This window comes from Geotrypetes seraphini, chromosome 9 (assembly GCF_902459505.1).
Source record: "Geotrypetes seraphini chromosome 9, aGeoSer1.1, whole genome shotgun sequence".
Taxonomy (NCBI): Eukaryota; Metazoa; Chordata; class Amphibia; order Gymnophiona; family Dermophiidae; genus Geotrypetes; species Geotrypetes seraphini.
This window is the reverse complement of record NC_047092.1, coordinates 101,557,734-101,578,094: the sequence shown is the minus strand read 5'-3', so window position 1 is coordinate 101,578,094 and position 20,361 is coordinate 101,557,734. Positions and strand designations below refer to the sequence as shown.

At 42.5% G+C, this 20,361-nt stretch overlaps 1 protein-coding gene across 5 annotated transcripts in view; it reads right to left on the bottom strand.

The window, feature by feature from the left end:
* RYK (receptor like tyrosine kinase) overlaps positions 1-20,361 on the bottom strand; it is a 1,376,634-nt gene that overhangs the window by 892,459 nt on the left and 463,814 nt on the right. For all 5 annotated transcript variants that reach the window (XM_033957872.1, XM_033957871.1, XM_033957870.1 and 2 more), the window contains one exon: positions 7,480-7,580. In XM_033957872.1, coding sequence (XP_033813763.1) covers positions 7,480-7,580 — 101 coding nt within the window. The remainder of the gene's footprint in view (positions 1-7,479; positions 7,581-20,361) is intronic.

Here is a 20,361-nt window from a genome sequence, read left to right as displayed (position 1 = left end):
GGAACTTGGAGACATAGAAAATGGCTGTCTAGCTGTTGAGCTCCTTTCCCTGGACACCCTTTTGATGGTTTTCAGCTATACAACTTTTCTCTTTTAAGGCAGAAAAGTTTGGAAAGTTTTCAACCAATGGCTTTTAACAATCTAAGCCTGAGACTGCTCCAAAAACAGAAGGGAAGACTAAAACGCCAAAAGAAGATCCTCCCACCCCGTTAAGACTCCTCTGCCTGTGAACACCTTGAATATGAATGAGTTGTTGGAGGAGCTAAGAGATATTACAGTGGCTTTAAAAGAAGTCACAGAACAGATGGCAAATCTGGGATGGATATGTTTAGTACCAGAATGGATCAAATGGAGACCCAGGTGGAGAAAGTGGAGCAGGAGCAGCAGTACTGCACAAAAGATCATAAGATCATTCAAGAGATGGGAAAACGGATGACTGATTATAAAAACCGGGCAAGGAGAAATAATGTAAGGATCCTAGGTTTAAAAGAAGGGGCAGAAGGAAAAAATATATTATCTTTCCTAGAGGAAGTGATTTCAAAAATACTTCCCCTTTATCTTAAAATGCCACTGGAAATAGAAAGGGCACGCAGGATCCCGGGGAGGAGAGCTCATGGCCAGGTGAGACCCAGACCAATAATTTTGCGACTGCTGCATTTCCAGCACGTTTTGGAAGTTTTAAGGGTGGCAAAGGAAAAAAAAATCTCTTTTATAAGGATTCCAACATTATGTTTGTCCCAGACTTTGCACATGAAGCAGTGCAGCTTCGCAAAAAATTTCTGCAAATGAGACAACAACTGAAGGATATAGGGGCAAACTATGGGCTTTATTACCCTGCTCTAATGAGGGTTACTCATAAAGATAAATTTTACCAATTTGAAGAATCTGAAAAACTAAAGGAGTTTTTGTCCCAACACGAAACACCAATGAACTAAATGAATAATCTTGTTAGCTCCTATATAACAACTGGGTGAAATTCAAACAGAAAAGGTTCCCAAAAGACTATGAACTAACAAAAACAAAAAAGGGAACAAAAACCAAAATGAAAATGCCTTTAAACCGTGAAGATGCTCAGAACCATTGCATGCTAAGAAAGTGACCAAACTTGCTGTAGCAAGTTGGCTTCCTAAACTTTCAGAGCTAAGTTTTGCCTATTTTGAGGATCATAGTTTTCACTTAAGTATTGGACACTTCAAATGGACATTTAATAGAAAAAAGAAAAATAGTATAAAAAGACACTCACCAAAATTTAAATACCTTTCTACCGCTTGAGGATGGTGCTATGATAGACTCTTTGAAAGTCCTTACAAGGGTTTCTGCCCTGGTTTGGTCACTTTCTTACCATGCAATGGTTCTGAGCACCTTCGCGGTTTAAAGGCATTTTCATTTTGTTTTTTTATTCCCTTTTTTGTTTTTGTTAATCTTGTTAGCTATCATTTAATTTTTATTAACTAATAATCTCTCTGGACATTGGAAATTTTAAAAAAAAGAATTTTGTTGTTTAATGGTTTTCAACTATTTATTTAATTATATGGAATGGATGTTTCAACTGGTCTTTGGATATCTAACTGTCATGGAACCACAGATTTGTTTTGATTTTTCCTTCTTATTCAAAAGAACTTTCTGAAAGGAAAATTCTATATATGAAGGAAGTTCCAGCGCACTAGGTGACTGACGTAAAAGAAGGGCTGGTGATGGTGGGGGAGGTGGCCGGAGCTGGTAACGCGGCCTCCGGTAGCAGAGAATGTTTTTTGAATGCCCCTTTTAATCACCTTTGTTCCTTTGGGATTCTGTGACCATGCCGCGGGTATGGAGTTGTGCAGTGTCTGCATCTATGAGACAAACTTGGTTTTTTCTGTTATATAGAGCATTTTGGACTCCGGTTCGTTTACAGAAGTTAGATAGCTCTAAATCTAATAGATGCTGGTACTGTCATCTTGAAGTTGGGACATTATATCATTTGTTATTCTATTGTCCATTGATACTTGCTTTTTGGAAATCAATATGGGGTCAAATAAATAGTTTGTTAGATAATCCAGTGGCATTATCCTATGACACTGTATTGTTTGACATGTCAATGAGGGCTAAGAGCCAAATATCCTCTAATAATAACAAGTTTCTACTTATTATGACAGGGTTGCCATATAACAGATTACGAATAACTGGAAAAATTGGGATAGGCTGAATTATAGCTTTTGGTGGAACTCTTTGTGTCACATATTTAAAATGGAAAGGGTAAATGCCATGCAGCAGGGAAATTTTAAGAAATTTCAGGTTATTTGGGAGCCATTAACAAGATACTGTAAAGATTGAAATTACTGCATAGAATAAATATTAATTTTTCCCCTTTTGTTAATACACATCCAGGATAGGGTGGGGGGGGAATATTTTATGACTTCTTATGCTTATGAATAATTGTTGGGTATGAGGGAGGGGGGATATTTGATGAGAGTTAGAATTTGATGATATAGTAAGTGTTGATAAAGTATAAAATGATTGTATTCTATGTTACACTTATTGTGAGTTTTAAAAATGAATAAATATTTGAAAAAAAAAAAAGAAATACGATAATGTATCCCCTCTCCTGAAAGCACTTCATCGTTTCCAGTTTGTTTCAGAATCCAATTTAAATTCGCAAGTATCACGTTCAAAATTTTGTATGGCATTCTTATGCCTTTAGTCTCAATTTCTTTGCGCTCGTTACGATCCATGAAGTCAAGAAACTATCTTTTCCTTCACTTAAAGGAATAAAATCTTTACGCTACATCTCTGGATCTTTTTCATATGCTTTTATATCTATTTGGAATAAACTTCTAGTTAATATTAGAATTCTTCCTTTTCTTCCAAGCTTTAGGAAATTTTTAAAAACACATCTTTTTAATAGATCTTACCGAGGTTGTGGATTCTGTTAAATCATTTTTCTTATAATTGCTAATTAGATCTGATCTAAGTATGTTAAGTATCGTTATATAAACTGAGTTGAGCTTCTATTTTGGAAGAAGATTCGGTATATAAATCTAAGGATTAGAATAGATTAGATCCCCTGGAAAATGGTGATTTTACAATTTTAGAAATGGGGAGGGATAGGGCATGCAGGGAAACCACCCAAACCCCCTTTTTGAGGACACCCCCCCCCCCCAAAAAAAAAAAAAAAAAAATTCAACAAACCAGGCTAGCAAGCTGTTACTCACTGTTCCATTGTGCCTTATGGGAGAAATGGCAGGCAATGCTGAAACAGCATGTAGGGAGATCTAAAGCCTCAGGAAACTGGATTTCAGATCTTCTGACTGCCCCACCAACCTGAGCACCATGGCCAGTGACCTCTGCCAGCACTGGAAGCTGCACCACTTGGAGGAGGCACGCAGTCCGGGCCTGATTCCAGTCACGCCTCCACAGAACCGCGCAGCCTGCATTCCACCCACTAGTGGACGAACCTGGGGTGAGCTGGCTCCCAATCCCAGAGCCCCAATTTGACGGGCAGGGCGTTCAGGGAGCTTACTGCAGGAGCAGGGAACCCCTTCAGAAGCAGATTTTCTCCAAGAGTCTGTGATCTCCTGCTGCAAGGTTGTCCCTGCAGTGAACCTTCACAGCATGAGGGCAAACCCATGAAAAAACTATCCAAAATAAAATACTGAAAATTTAGAAATGAAACAAGCAGAATAGATAAATTCCTACAATCTGGCATGTAGGAATACAAAACTGAGGTCCAGGGAGCATGCTCCAGGTCAGTGGCGTACCTAGGGTATGTGGCACCCGGGGCCCATCATTTTTTGACACCCCCCCCCCCCCACCCCCCCATGTAAAAAAAATTTTTTTTTTTTTTTTTTTTTTTTGCAATAACCATGAAATGGAATAAATGGTCAGAATAGAAACAGGCAGTGAAAATTTTCTTTTATTGAACCTCATATATGTAACCATTATTCCAAACATAACAAAACATAAATTATGTCTAAATTGTCATGACATTAGAAGTACATATGGAGTAGTTGCAGGCAGTGGCGTACTTAGGGTATGTGGCACCCAGGGCCCATCATTTTTTGACACCCCCCCCCATCTATATGAAAAATATGATTTTTAGTACCAATCTACATATCGCACCACAAGAGTGTACCTAGGAAAAGGCTGCATCTTAAACACTGCAGTGAGCACTAGAACACCAACACATACATTGTAAAACTAAACAAGCCAGATCCCGCACAGTCAATTGGTCCTGTAGTCAATGCCAACTGAAAACTATGTCTTTTTCATACACACAGAACAGAGATACACCCTCGCCCAAAATGGAATAATCACAAACTTAAAATAGAAATATGTAGACAAAAGTTAAACTGATCCGCCAAGAAACCAGACCCTGGATACAATGCAACACCACAAAAAACAGTAACACATGTCCTCTAATACAGTGCAAAATATAAAGACAGTAGATGTAAATTTGAAAAAACTGATACATAACAATCACCACTTTATAAATTAACAAATAAAAATAAAACAAATAATGAGATATAAAAAAATACAATTTTATTAGACTAATCCCCGTAAGCTCGGTCCCCATCCCCGCAAACCACCTGATTCCATCCACACAAGCCTTGAATTGTTTATATTAAAGTATAAAAAGAAACAATATTCTGTACAATTGTCAATTTATAAATAAGCGTCTTCTCCCCACTCTCTTCCCCATTTCCCTTCAGCATCCTCAGCCCACTCTCTCTCCACTTTCCTTCAGCGCACGCACATAAAAACAAGCAAGTAATTTTATATCATTTTCATTCTATTCATTCATAGAAATTAAAGTCTAGATAATGCCAGTCACATAACAAAACATGATTTTACAAAAATAATTCCCTGCAGTCAAGCCTGCAAGGATTATTAGATGTCTTTCAGCAGTTCCCCTCCCTCCCTCCCCCTTACCTTTGTGGCCAAGTCAAAATGATCTACCAACAATAAAATTTTAAAAACACAAAGCACGCTGTACGCAGAGAAAATGTTAATTATCATTTATATTCCGCGGGTTTTCAAAGAGGTCAAGGCAGATGACTTTATGCAATGTCACCTCAGTAACAACTATACAAAAATAGACAAATATTCCCCCTCCCTTTTTACTAAACTGCGATAGCGGTTTTTAGCGTAGGGAGCTGCGCTGAATGCCCCACGCTGCTCTCGACGCTCATAGGCTCCCTGCGCTAAAAAACTCTATTGCGGTTTAGTAAAAGGGGGCCATAGTGCAAAATATAGACAGCAGATATAAATTTTCAAAACGGACACATTTTGATCACTAAGTTGAAAATAAAATCATTTTTCCTACTTTTTTGTCTGGTGATTTCATGAGTCTCTGGTCCTTCTTCTGATCCTTCTTCTTTCTCTCTCCCCCTGGCTCCCCTCTTTATTTCTGCCTTTCTTTCTCTCTCCTCCTGGCCCCCCTCTTTCTTTCTGCCTTTCTTTCTCTCCCCCTTGACCCCCCTCTTTATTTCTGCCTTTCTTTCTCTCCCCTTGGTCCCCCTCTTTCTTTCTGCTTTTCTTTCTCTCTCCCCCTGGCCCTCCTCTTTCTTTCTGCCTTTCTTTCTCTCCCCCTTGACCCCCTCTTTATTTCTGCCTTTCTTTCTCTCCCCTTGGTCCCCCTCTTTATTTCTGCCTTTCTTTCTCTCCCCTTGGTCCCCCTCTTTCTTTCTGCCTTTCTTTCTCTCTCCCCCTGGCCCCCCCTCTTTATTTTTTCCTTTCTTTCTCTCTCCCCCTAGCCTGCACAAAGCCATCGTGCCGATCTCTCCACTTCCACGATTCTTTCCCTACCCTCACCCCCAAGCCAGCAGCCGATTTCTCCCTGCTCCTTCCCCGATGTCCTGATGTCCTGAACTTCATCGGGCAGCAGCAGCATTCACAATTCACTGATGTTGCAAGCTTCAGGCCTTCCTCTCTGTCGGGTCCTGTCTTCATGAAAACTGGAAGTAGGCAGGACCCGGCAGAGAACAAGGCCTGAAGCCGGCAACAGCAGCGAATTGTAAACGCTGCTGCTGCCCGAAGAAGGTAATGGAGCACCGAGGCAGTCCGCTTCTCCCCCCTCCCAGCCGAACCCCCGCTGACCCTCCTATCTCCCCCCCCCCCCCGTGAACCTTTCCGACCTTCCCAGCGAGAGCAGCAAACCTCCTTCGCGGCTTTCTCCTCCCTCTGCCGCGTTACTGATGACGTCATCAGTGATGCGGCAGAGGGAGGATAAAGCCGACGCTACTGGAGGGAGGTTTGCTGCTTTCGCTGGGAGGGTCAGAAAGGTTCACTTGGGGGGGGAGAGAGATAGGATGGTCAGCGGGGTTTCGGCTGGGAGGGGGGAGAAGCGGTCTGCCTTGGTGCTCCAAGGCCTGGCGCCATTACCTTTTTCGATAATGGCGCCGATGCTGCTTTCGCTGGGAGGGTAGGAGCGCGATAGGGACCGGGCCAGCTGTGCACCCCCCCCCTAAGGCGGCACCCGGGATGGACCTCCCCCTCGCCCCCCTTGGTACGCTACTGCCCTGGGGAAACAGCCTGCAACAAGATCGCGCGATGCCAGAGATCTTTGCCTGCTTCGGCTGTTTCCTCCGCCGCGGTCCCGCCCCTCCTCTGACATCAGAGGAGGGGCAGGACCGTGGCGGAGGAAACAGTCGAAGCAGGCAAAGATCTCTGGCATCGCGATCTTGCTGCAGGCTGTTTCCAGACGCGACACCCGGCGCAGGGGGGGGTAACTGGACCGGACCGGGAGCACCCCCTCAGGGCTTGGTACCCGGGGCGGACCGCCCCCCCCGCCCCCCCCTTGGTACGCCACTGCTCCAGGTTATGATAGCAGAGGAAGAAGTCAAGACTTCTATCATTTGAAGTTTCCTACAGCTCTTTGCAAGCCAGGATACACAATACCCACTAGTCCCGGAATAAAGTGGGATTGTACAAAAAATGGCCTATGTAGTCTGCCTGACCCACCATCTACTATCCTCTCCTCTCCCTTAGAGATCCAAAGTACTTGTCCCAAGCAGTCTTTAATTCAGATACACTTCAAGCCCACCACCTCCAGCGGGAGGTCATTCCGTCTATCCCCTTTCACCTTCATCCTAAGCCCCCTCAATTCAGAGTTTCTTTTTAACTGAGACTCATCTCATGCGCATTTATGCCATATAGGTATTTAAACTTCTCTCAAGAACACTATTGTAATGACAAAAAATCTGAAATTTCAAAAAATGTCACTCACCAGCAGTGTGTTACTACAATAAGATCTAACATTAAGATATAAAACAGGTGGAGAAAAAGCCTCAAAACCTTGTATCACGCAGCAATCTTTGATGATTTTCAGCTGGCGTTGTTATTGTCATGGCAAAAAACTCACACCATGTAGCAATGTTTAAATAATATATAATTACATATATATTCCAGTGGGGCATAGATAGCACCCTAACTAACAGTTTATCTAGGATTTTATCATATATCCTTTCACAAAACGACCAGCTGTAAAAAATTAACTCTTACTGGTGACTGGTGTTGCATTGTTTGGGGTGTCCGCTCTCAAGTATTGTGTGGTCAGTGTAGAGGGCTGGGATAAACCTTGTGAGGTGTCACTGTCACTGATGCTGAAAAATAAACAAAAATATACATGAATAGAAGCATGCAAGTTTTCCTCTAACAAAAAGAAGAGTGATGCACCAAAAAGCTTTCTAAAATGAAGAATAGAGGGAGAGAAATATCATGAAAACATAGGAGTGGGAAAACAATATTTAAAATCCTTTAACCGGCAAGAAAATGTTCCCGATTGGTTAAATTGCTTATGAGGGATCATGCACTGATATTCAGTGAAACTTAACAGGTTAGTACTACTGAATATCACTAGAGACAGAAATTGAAAGCCAGCTATTTTGTGGGTGGCCCAGGAGTGGAGTTGAAACTTGTGTAGTTAAGTGCAGATACTTAGTCAAATCAGACCACATAAAAGTCAGTCCTATCATTATGCGAGGTCACATGCTGAATTTTGTACTTAACCATATAACAGCTGGCAACGTACTGTATATACTCGACTATAACCCAAGATTTTGGGGCCCAAAAAACCCCCTAAAATGGGGGTCTCTGTTTATATTTCCACCCTTCTCGAAGTCTGGAACTGCTATGCTCCACCCCATCCAATGACTGGCACTCAATGACTGACATTGCTATCTCCCCCCCTCCCCTCCGATGACCGGCATTCCTGTTCTCCACTACCCACTCCCCCCTGCCCCAGACCGACATCACACTTACAGTCCCAATGCTCTGGAAGCCTACGTCAGCACTCTGTAGTGGACTGAAAGGCTCAAGGCTTGTTGGCTACCGCCCTCTCTGGGATTCTCAAAGTGAGTCTAGTAAGTCTTGAGCATGTGTACAGAGCATTGGCATGGGCTTCCAGAGCATCCGGGACTTTAATGCGATGTCGGGTCTGGGGAAAGGGGGAGCAGGTAGTGGAAGATAGGAGTGCCTAAGCCACTGTTCTTTGATTCTCCAGCACTGCTGGTAGCCTCCTCTGTACTTTTCTTTTGCTACGGTCCACCTACCTCTGAAGCAACTTCCTGTTTACGCTTTGGTGGACTGCAACAAATGAGTGGTGCAGAGCAGGCCGCTGGCAGCACAAGAGAATCACTCCTGCGCCAGAGACTTCTTTGTAGTTTTCTTGGTGAGGGAGGCTTCAGAATTGGGTGGAGAGAACATCTGGTGGAACTGGGGGTAGGGGGAGGAAGAAGGGAAGGGACAGAGAGAATGGAAGGGACAGAGAGAAGAGGCACAGGGGCACATGGATGGAGGGAAGGGAAGGAGATGATGGCACATGGATGGAGGGAAGTGGAAAAGGATGGATGGATGGAAGGAAGCAGAAGAGGAGGGAAGTGTATTTCCTTGAATCTAATGGGTTACAGGATCCGAGGCAACATGGCTTTACAAAAGGTAAATCGTGCCAAACGAACCTGATTGAATTTTTTGATTGGGTGACCAGAGAGCTGGATCGAGGACATATGCTAGATGTAATTTACTTGGATTTCAGCAAAGCCTTTGATACAGTTCCTCATAGGAGGCTGTTGAACAAACTTGAAGGGCTGAAGTTAGGACCCAAAGTGGTGAACTGGGTCAGAAACTGGCTATCGGACAGACGCCAGAGGGTGGTGGTTAATGGAAGTCGCTCGAAGGAAGGAAAGGTGACTAGTGGAGTCCCTCAGGGTTCGGTGCTGGGGCCAATCCTGTTCAATATGTATGTAAGTGACACTGCTGAAGGGCTAGAAGGAAAAGTGTGCCTTTTTGCAGATGATACCAAGATTTGTAACAGAGTAGACACCGAAGAGGGAGTGGAAAATATGAAAAAGGATCTGCAAAAGTTAGAGGAATGGTCTAATGCCTGGCAACTAAAATTCAATGCAAAGAAATGCAGAGTAATGCATTTGGGGATTAATAATAGGAAGGAACCGTATATGCTGGGAGGAGAGAAGCTGATATGCACGGACGGGGAGAGGGACCTTGGGGTGATAGTGTCTGAAGATCTAAAGGCAATAAAAACAGTGTGACAAGGCGGTGGCTGCTGCCAGAAGGATTCTGGGCTGTATAAAGAGAGGCGTAGTCAGTAGAAGGAAGAAGGTGTTGATGCCCCTGTACAGGTCATTGGTGAGGCCCCACTTGGAGTATTGTGTTCAGTTTTGGAGACCATATCTGGCGAAAGACGTAAGAAGACTTGAGGCGGTCCAGAGGAGGGCGACGAAAATGATAGGAGGCTTGCGCCAGAAGACGTATGAGGAGAGACTGGAAGCCCTGAATATGTATACCCTAGAGGAAAGGAGAGACAGGGGAGATATGATTCAGACGTTCAAATACTTAAAGGGTATTAACGTAGAACAAAATCTTTTCCAGAGAAAGGAAAATGGTAAAACCAGAGGACATAATTTGAGGTTGAGGGGTGGTAGATTCAGGGGCAATGTTAGGAAATTCTACTTTACGGAGAGGGTGGTGGATGCCTGGAATGCGCTCCCGAGAGAGGTGGTGGAGAGTAAAACTGTGACTGAGTTCAAAGAAGCGTGGGATGAACACAGAAGATTTAGAATCAGAAAATAATATTAAAGATTGAACTAGGCCAGTTACTGGGCAGACTTGTACGGTCTGTGTCTGTGCATGGCCGTTTGGAGGAGGATGGGCTGGAGTAAGTCTTAACAGAGATTTCGGCAGTTGGAACCCAAGCACAGTACCGGGTAAAGCTTTGGATTCTCGCCCAGAAATAGCTAAGAAGAAAAAAAAAAAATAAATTTAAATTGAATCAGGTTGGGCAGACTGGATGGACCATTCGGGTCTTTATCTGCTGTCATCTACTATGTTACTATGTTACTATGTTAGAAGGTTCACATGGGACGGAGGAAGAGTTGGAAAGGTAAGATTTGAGATGGAACCAGAAAAATGGAAGAAAACTGAATATGAAAATCTGTGCCAAAGATGGATGCTGTGCAAGAGGTGAAGGAGGAGAGGAAAGAAACAGGAAATGCATAAGGAGGCCTTGGAAACAGAGTTAAGAGCACAGATGGAATAAGGTGATCAGAAAAATAAAATTGCCAGATAACAAAGGTAGGAAAAATGTTTTTAATTTTCAATTTAGTGATTGAAAAATGTCAATTTTTTTTTTTTAAAATAAATTCTTTATTCATTTTAAAACTGACAAACAAGTGATTAATATTAAAACATTACATTACTAATAAAATATACAGCACTTGACATTCTTATACATATAATCCATTAAAGTAGAAATTATAACCCTTTCCCCCACCCAACAATTCTTCAACAGAAATCCAATAATTAAATAAAAATATTAATCATCCAATTTCCCCCCTCCCCGCAATAAAATACATGTATCCATCAGAAAGGAAAACGATGTTCATTCATTACATTAATTCTCTAATGAGCCCCAGATCTTTATAAAGTTGTTATAATTACCTTTCTGTACAGCAATTGCTCTTTCCATTTTAAAAATGTGACAAAGTGAATTCCACCAAAAAGAATAATTAAGATTTGTATAATTTTTCCAATTAGCCGTAATGTGCTGAATTGCCACCCCTGTCATTATTAATAGAAGTTTGTTATTATAAGATGAAATTTGACTTTTTTTCCTCTTAGCCATGCCAAACAGAATAGTATCATAAGACAAAGCAACATGATTTTCAAGTAAACGGTTAACCTGCGTCCAAATTGAATTCCAAAATAATTTAATACAGGGACAGTAAAAAAGTAAATGATCCGTTGTCCCTACTTCCAGATTACAATGCCAGCATTTATCAGATTTTTAAAGTTCTATGTTTTCAACATGCTTTATAAATTTTAAAATTGGCCAAAGCTAATAAAAATTTGAATTATAAAGGCTCCAAGTTGTTGATGGTTCCTGATTTTGTAAAATCAACAGCAAATATAAGGAAACAGTTCCTTCTGCTGAGACAATAACTGAAAGAGAAGGGTTTCACATATGGTCTTTATTATCCATCCACCATGAGAGTCTCTAATGGGAATAAATCCATGTATTTTCAAGATCCAGAAAAACTAAAAGAATTCTTGTCGAATGCAGAGCCTATGTCTATTTAATATATGGAGTTTTGTGGAGATAAGAATGATAAAAAGAATAGCAGTTATGTTAAAACTTGGATATATTTTACAAGGTTTTCTCTTTATTGAAAAATGCTGTGAGCAAGTTTTTTTTATTGTGTGAAGGAAGCATTTTAATTCCTGGGTCAATTTTGAAAATTTACCTATGTTTTTATATTTTGGACTGTTCAGTAAGAAAAACATTTCTTTCAAGTTTCAAGTTTATTATTTCTCTTGATTAATCGCTTAATCAAATTCTAAGCGATGAATAATTTAAAATACATTCAATAAAAGACAAAACAATACAAACTTTAAATAATAACAATGGGTGAATGACTAATACATTATTCTCATTACACAAGGTAAGATAGGGGTTTGAAATACAATTGATTAAGAACATAAGAACATAAGCAGTGCCTCTGCTGGGTCAGACCAGAGGTCCATCGTACCCAGCAGTCCGCTCTCGCGGCGGCCCAACAGGTCCAGTACCTGTGCAGTAATCCTCTATCTATACCCCTCTATCCCCTTTTCCAGTAGGTAATTGTCTAATCCTTTCTTAAACCCCATTACTGTACTCTGCCCTATCACGTCCTCTGGAAGCGCATTCCAGGTGTCCACCACACGTTGGGTAAAGAAGAACTTCCTAGCATTCGTTTTGAATCTGTCCCCTTCTATCTTTTCCGAGTGCCCTCTTGTTCTTTTATTTTTTGAAAGTTTGAAGAATCTGTCTCTCTCTACTTTCTCTATGCCCTTTATGATCTTGTAAGTTTCTATCAAATCCCCTCTAAGTCTCCTCTTCTCCAGAGAAAAGAGACCCAATTTCTCCAATCTCTCAGCGTATGAAAGGTTTTCCATACCTTTTATCAGACGTGTCGCTCTCCTCTGGACCCTCTCGAGTAACGCCATATCCTTCTTAAGGTATGGTGACCAAAATTGGACGCAGTACTCCAGATGCGGGCGCACCATCGCCCGATACAACGGCAGAATAACTTCTTTCGTTCTGGTCGCAATACCCTTCTTGATTATACCAAGCATTCTATTCGCTTTCTTGGCGGCCGCTGCACACTGTGCCATCGGCTTCATTGTTGTGTCCACCATTACCCCCAAGTCCCTTTCCTGTATACTCTCCTTCAATAATATCCCTCCCATCGTATAGTTGTACCTCAAGTTTCTGCTTCCCATATGTAATACTTTACATTTCTCAACGTTGAACTTCATCTGCCACCTCGTCGCACATTCCCCTAGCTTGTTCAAGTCTCTTTGCAATTCTTCGCAGTCTTCTATAGTCCGAGCACCACTAAAAAGTTTGGTGTCGTCTGCAAATTTTATTATCTCACACTTTGTCCCTGTTTCTAGATCATTTATGAATATATTAAATAGCAGTGGCCCGAGCACCGAGCCCTGCGGTACACCACTCGTGACCCTCCTCCAGTCAGAGTAGTGGCCTTTCACTCCTACCCTTTGCTTTCTTCCTTCCAACCAGTTTCTGATCCATCTATGTACATCTCCTTCCACCCCATGGTTCTTCAGCTTCTGGAGTAGACGTTCATGGGGCACCTTGTCAAAGGCTTTTTGGAAATCTAGATATAAGATGTCTATGGGGTCTCCTCTGTCCATTTGTTTGTTAACTCCCTCGAAGAAGTGCAATAAGTTCGTTAGGCACGATCTACCCTTGGTTATCAGTAGTTCGTTCCTTTCGAAATGTTCATCGATGTTTTCTTTTATCAGAGCTTCTGCCATTTTTCCCGGAACCGAGGTCAGACTCACTGGTCTGTAATTTCCAGGGTCTCCTCTTGATCCCTTTTTAAAGATGGGCGTAACGTTGGCTATCTTCCAATCCTCCGGGATCACGCCTGTTTTTAGGGACAGGTTGCAAATTTGCTGTAGTAGTTCCGCTATCTCCTCCTTTAATTCTTTCAGAACCCTTGGATGTATTCCGTCCGGACCCGGGGATTTGTCAGGTTTTAGTTTTCCTATCTGCCTGCGTACGTCTTCAAGGCTCACTTCTATGGATGTTAATTTTTCTGTTTGACTTCCATGAAAGAATTGCTCAGGTTCCGGTATGTTTGAAGTGTCCTCATTTGTAAATACAGACGAAAAAAACATGTTTAGCCTTTCTGCCACTTCTTTCTCCTCTTTCACAACTCCCTTCCTGTCTTCGTCATCCAGTGGTCCTACCTCCTCCCTAGCCGGCTCCTTCCCTTTAACATATTTAAAGAATGGTTTGAAGTTTCGTGCTTCCTTAGCTAGCCTCTCTTCGTACTCTCTTTTGGCTTTTCGAACCACACGGTGACATTCTTTTTGATTTTTCCTGTGCTCTTTCCAATTCTCCTCAGTTTTGTCCTTTTTCCACTTCCTGAATGAATTTTTCTTATTGCCTATTGCTTCCTTCACTATTTTGGTTATCCATGCCGGGTCTTTTGTTCGACTCTTTGTGCACCCCTTTCTGAACCTGGGGATATATGTATTTTGCGCCTCGCTCACCATGCCCTTGAAAAAAGACCAGGCTTGTTGTACTGTTTGCCATTTTTTGGAAGTGTTCCTAAGTTTCTTTCTTACCATTTCCCTCATTGCCTCGTAGTTTCCTTTCCTGAAGTTTAAAGTTGTCGCTATGGTTCTCTTCCCTTTCGGTATTCCTACTTCAACCTTGAACTTGATCATATTATGATCACTGCTTCCCAACGGTTCCACTATTTCTACTTCCTTTGCAGGTCCCCTTAACCCATTTAGGATTAGATCCAGAGTGGCATTTCCTCTCGTTGGTTCTCTAACAAGCTGCTCCATGAAGCAATCCTGTGTAGCTTCCAGGAATTCTGTCTCTCTAGCGCATTTTGAGCTTCCAAGACTCCAGTCTATCCCAGGGTAGTTGAAGTCTCCCATAATAACTGTGTTCCCGCTTTTGCTTTCTCGCTTCATCTCGGCTTCCATTTCTTCATCGATATCTCCGGTTTGTCCAGGTGGACGATAGTACAGGCCTATCTTTATTTCAGGCCCTTTCTTTCCTGGTATTTTAACCCATAGCGATTCTAGCTTGTTGGCCGTCTCTGCTGTGTCCATTTTTGTCGATCGTATGCTTTCTTTTATGTATAGGGCTACTCCACCTCCTTTCTGTCCTGATCTGTCCTGGCGATAGAGTTTGTACCCCGACAGTGCTGTATCCCATTTGTTTTCCTCATTCCACCATGTTTCAGAAATTCCAATGATGTCTATGTCTTCTGCATTGGCCATGGCTTCTAGTTCCCCCATTTTGTTTCTCAGGCTCCTTGCATTGGTATATATGCAATTTAGATCCTGGTGCTTTGTTGTCTTCATTTCCATTCCCTGCGCTTCAGTCTTTATTTTCTTCTCTTTTGCTACAATCTTTCTAACCTCCTCTTCTGGGTTAGTCGACTCTTGCAATTTGTCCCTTGCTTCTTCCCGGCCTTTTTTCCCCTCAGTATTTTCACAGGATACCTTCTTCCGAATCGTCGACGCTTGGTCGACTGTCGGCTTTCCCCTTCTTGTTAGTTTAAAGCCTGTTCTATTCCTCTCCTGACGTTGTTTGCTAGAAGTCTAGTTCCTGCCGTGCTCAGGTGTAGTCCATCTTTCCTGTAAAGCTTGCTCTTGCCCCAGAACGTTGTCCAGTTCCTCACGAAGTGGAATCCCTCTTCCTCACACCATTTCCTCATCCACGCATTTATTGATTGTAGTTCTTCCTGCCTTTTCACATCTGCCCTAGGTACTGGTAGGATCTCTGAAAATGCTATCTTCTGGGTCCTCATCTTCAGCTTCCTTCCCAGAATCTTGAACTGTTCTATCAGCTTGCTTCTTCTATAGTCTCTCCTGCTGACATCGTTCGTCCCGATGTGGATCATTACTGCGGTCTCTTCTGTCTCCGCACTGCCTAGGATCTTTCCAATGTTGTCCACGATGTCCTTGGTTCTTGCTCCTGGGAGGCAGGTAACCAATCGATCCTCTCTCCCTCCTGCTATGTGGCTGTCCACATGCCTCAGGATCGAGTCTCCCACTAGGATCGCCGATTTTCCCTTCTTCAAATTTTCGCTCCGGTCTCAGGTCAATGTCCTTGGTGTGCTTCGCTCTTTCTTCTTCTGGGCCTTGACTAGCCAAATTCTCCTCTTCCTGCAGTATCCCTCTGTGTATGTCTTCTTTGAGGTCATCTGTTTCTTGTTCTCCCTTCCATGTTGGTGTCGGGGTAACTTCTTCTTTCATACGAAGTTCGTTCTCTTCCACCTTCATCCTGTATGCTTCCTCAATGAATTTCTCAAGTTCCCTGACTTCCTTCTCAATGTGTCTCTCTCTCGTGAAGACTTCAGCTGCCTTGATTGGGTCCTCCATGGTGTAAAGTCCTTCTAGTTCCTGTATCTTGCCCTCTAGTCGCTTGACTTCAGTCTTCAAGCTTTTCAGCTCCTGACACCGGCCGCATACATATGACTGTCTCCCCGAGGGGAGGTAGTCATACATATGACAGTCCGTGCAGAATACTGGAAAGCTCATCTTCTGGTTCCCCTCTGCTTCCATTGGTGTCCTCTCTCACTCTCTGCTTGCTGCAGGTGTCTTTTCTTTGCTCTCTCTGCCTTCTGCTGGTGTCCTCTGTCTCTCTCTATCAGCCTGCTGTTTGTGTCTTCTCTCGCTCTCTCTGCTTGCTTCTGGTGTCCTCTCTTACTTTCTCTGCCTGCTTGACGCCTCCTCAGTAACCTTGTGTGAAAGACTTGAAAGACTAGTCCCTTTGCAAAAGCCCTTCGCAAAGGCGCTCTCGCTAAGGCGAGCGCCTTTGCCGCTCGCCTTCGCCGCGCGCCGAACGGCCGTGCGCCGTTGGCTCGACTCCTGTTATGGAGGAGCCCAGTCGGTCTTCGATGACGCGGTGGGGGTGGGCGGAGCTACTCTCGCCGCTGCCCCGATAGAAGTTTTGCCTGTTCTTGCTTCTTTCTGCTCTCCTTGGCTCTCCCCTGCCTCTCCTTCTCTCTCTCTTGGTTCTCCTTCGCTCCTCCTTGCTTCTCCTCCGCTTCTGCTGCTCTCTGCCGCTGGCTCGACTCCTGTTATGGAGGAGCCCAGTCGGTCTTCGATGACGCGGTGGGGGTGGGCGGAGCTACTCTCGCCGCTGCCCCGATAGTAAAGTAAAACAAAGGAAAAGTACAATAGGGAAACAAATAACAATAAAATGTAAAATAATAAAATCACTGGCCTTAAAATTGTTGAATTAAATATTAAAAGCATCATTAAAAAGAAATGTTTTTAGATTACTTTTAAATTTTCCTAAATCCTGCTCCTTTCGTAAGTAAATTGGGAGAGTGTTCCAAGTCTGTGGAGCAGTTACCGAAAAGATAAACTGCCGTCTAGTATTAATAATCTTAAGTGAAGGAATGGTCAATAAATTTTGCTCATTAGATCTTAAGGTTCTGCTTGGGTGATATGGTATCAATAGTTTGTATATGAATGCTGGAGTCTTATAGAAAAGAGACTTAAAAATAAGCAAAGTTTATATGTTATCCGATGGATGGATAACTGGAAGCCAATGTGCATTTTTTAAAAGGGGTGTAACATGATCAAATTTTCTAGATTTAGTGATGAGTTTAATGGAAACATTTTGAATAATTTGAAGGCGTTTAAGCTCGTTTAGTGATATACCCTTAAAGAAAGCATTACAGTAGTCTAATTTAGAAATTACTAAAGAGTGAATAAGAATATTTAACGATTTTGGACATAAAAATTTTGAGATAGATCGAATCCTACGTAATCTATAAAAGGTGGTTTTAACAATATTACTGATATGATCATGAAAATTCAATTTGGTGTCAAAAATCACCCCTAAGATTTTTATATTATTAACTGTTTGTAAGGGAACATTTTTTATAGTGATGGGAGCAATGAGAGTAGAATTTTCTTTCCATGGGAAGAGCATCACGCTTGTTTTTTTGATGTTAAGAGCCAGTTTATTTGTATTTAGCTGTCATCCAATCGCGAATCCTTGTGCTGCTGCTGCCGCCGCTCAACCTTTTTTTTTTTTTTTAAACCCTCTCACTGGCTTGGAGATTTTCCGCCTTAGTCCGTAGCAAGCTCATGCTCCGGGGCTCTAACGTGTGCGTGCCGGCTTCCCTTCTCTTCCCTCCAAAACCAGAAGTTATGTCCTGGGGGGCGGAGGGAGGAAGAAAAGGGAAGCCGACACGCACATGTTAAGAGCCCCAGAACACGAGTTCGCCACGGGCTAAGGCGGGAGACAGGTCAGTGACGAACGGAAGCTTACAATTTGCTGCTCTTGCTGCCGGATCCTGCCTACTTTCTGTTTTCGTGAAGGCAGGACCCGGAAGCACTTCTCTACAACATCGCTCCTTAGTTTTATCAAGTGGTGCAGTGAGGGCCATCAGCTGTGGTTACCACAGCAAGCACTTTACATCTTATCACCTCATTCTTTTATTATTTATTTTTTCTCCTCATGGTTATTTTTTCTCCTCATGGTTCTTTATTCTAAGCAGCTCTGGCACTATGGGTGCCTTATGCTACTTTCACTACCACTTGCAGTCAGATTCAGCATTTTATCATGGTTTGGTTTTTTTTAGTTTTTCACCAGTATTTTCATTTATTTATTAAAGCAGCCTTTTTTGACAGCCCGATGACCCTCCCCTATAAGTGTGCATGCAATCCACTGCTGACACTATTTTGGCGCCTCTTTCAACGGATCAAATATCATAGCCCAACTGTTGTGTGTTCACATTTATTCTGCTTACGAGTTTATCTCATCAGCGCAGAGACCTATTCGGTAAGTCCATTTTACTCCCCCCTTTTTTATTTTCCCGAGTGCTACGGTGTTATTCTTTGGTTTTAATACAAGCTCATTTGAACAGTAATTTAGATCTTTCCCAGGTTTCACTTTTCATCTACCCGGTCGGCTTGTCTTTGAGCTACTATCGGCTTATGTTTTCAAGATACACTCTGTATTATCAACTGTTCATTTCCCATACGTTTATATAGTCTTAACATACTGTTTGTAACCAGCTGTCATTTTAAATATGTATATGCCCTATTTTAGTTGGGTTTTTTTTTAGTTCTTTTAGCATTTTATTTCATTAATTCTGAGTTCGGTGTTACAATCTGTTGTTCTTGGTTTTTAGTTTACACATTATTTATTCTTTTCTATGACATGTTCACATCGCAATTTTACTCAAACATAGAAATAGGTATCTGTATTTCTATTCAAGTTTCATCACGGTGCTCTGGTTTTGGCTCCAGTATTTATCACTTCCGTCCACCAGGTCTGGCTATCCGTTACCGTCTCATATTTTAAAGACTCACTCATTATAATTAGTAGTGATCCACATGTTTCTTCATAATGGACATGTCCGATTTTAGCGTTTGAATCTTAGTACTATGGGTTTGGTCTTTTCTGGTTTCCTTTCTGTAGTCTGCTTTTCGTCTGGAGCCTTTTGAGTTTAGAATTACATTTTATGACATATTTTTGTGGCTATAATTGTATGACATGTCTAAATCGGTCAAGTTATTCATTCTTTTATTATTTTTGGTCCCCCTCATACAGTGGCAGATCGCTTCAGATGCTCTTTGCATGGGCGGAGCGTCATCTTTTGGCTTTATCTGCGGCTCATGTGGCCGGCGTCGACAACGTTCAGACAGACTTTCTCAGTCATCAGACTCTTGACCAGGGAGAATGGTCCCTGTCCGGGCTGGCTTTCAAGACCTTAGTGCACTGCTGGGGGCATCCCACCTTCGATCTGATGGCGTCCTCAGTGAACAGAAAAGGTAGACAGATTCGGTCTCGACGCTCTGGTTCAACCTTGGCCCACAGGGGAACTTCTGTACGTCTTTCCCCCGTGACCCATGATAGGGCGCGCTTTGCGCTGGGTGTCCTCGCACAGGGGTCTGGTGATCCTTGTGGCTCCAGATTGACCCAGACGACCTTGGTACGCAGACCTTATGAGGTTAAGCTCCAGTAGCGGTCTGCGTCTTCCTTGCCATCGGCGGTTCCTCACGCAGGGTCCTTTTGCACTTCAAGATCTAGACCACTTTGGTCCTATGGCCTGGTGCTTGAGCGGGCAGCCTTGACGGCCAGGGGATAAGCTTCAGAAATGTGAGGACGCTAAAAAAAGAGCGCCTACTGTGAACCCTTGAGAAAGCTCTATACGGGCGAAACAAGTCCCGTCGGGGCATGCTAGTAACTCTGCACTATTAAAAAATAATAAATGAATGAACCATCAGATGCCATTGGCTTGTCTTACTTCTGAGATGATTGGAAGATGACAGAATATAGCAAGTGTTAAAGACACACAACAAGTGTTAAAGACACACAACAATTCGCCAAATTCATTGACTAAAACTGTCCTCTCCCTCACTAGGATTTCCCCTCTGTAAACGCCTTTTCCTTCCCTCAAGAAGATCCTTTATTGTATTCTTTATCCATAGAACTCCAATTAGTATGTAAGATTTCTATTTAGATTCATTGTATTGTATTAAGACTTACTGTATTGTATTCTGACTTATTGCTATTCGCTGACTGTCCAGCCTTCTTTTAATGTGAACCGCCTAGAAGTCACCCGACTATGGCGGTATAGAAAAATAAAGTTATTATTATTATTATTATCTCAGTTTGGAGATTTAGCCGTATAAATATTTTGATTTCCTCTTTACATGGAGTGAGGTGAAGTTTTGGATTTGTCAAGGTTTGAATTACCTCACTTTCATCTTCATATTATACTGAGTGATCATCTTTTAGTTGCCCTGCAGCTGAAGCTAATAGAGATACAAGATCCCATCCATTCAGCTTCCAGAGAGATTGTACAAGAA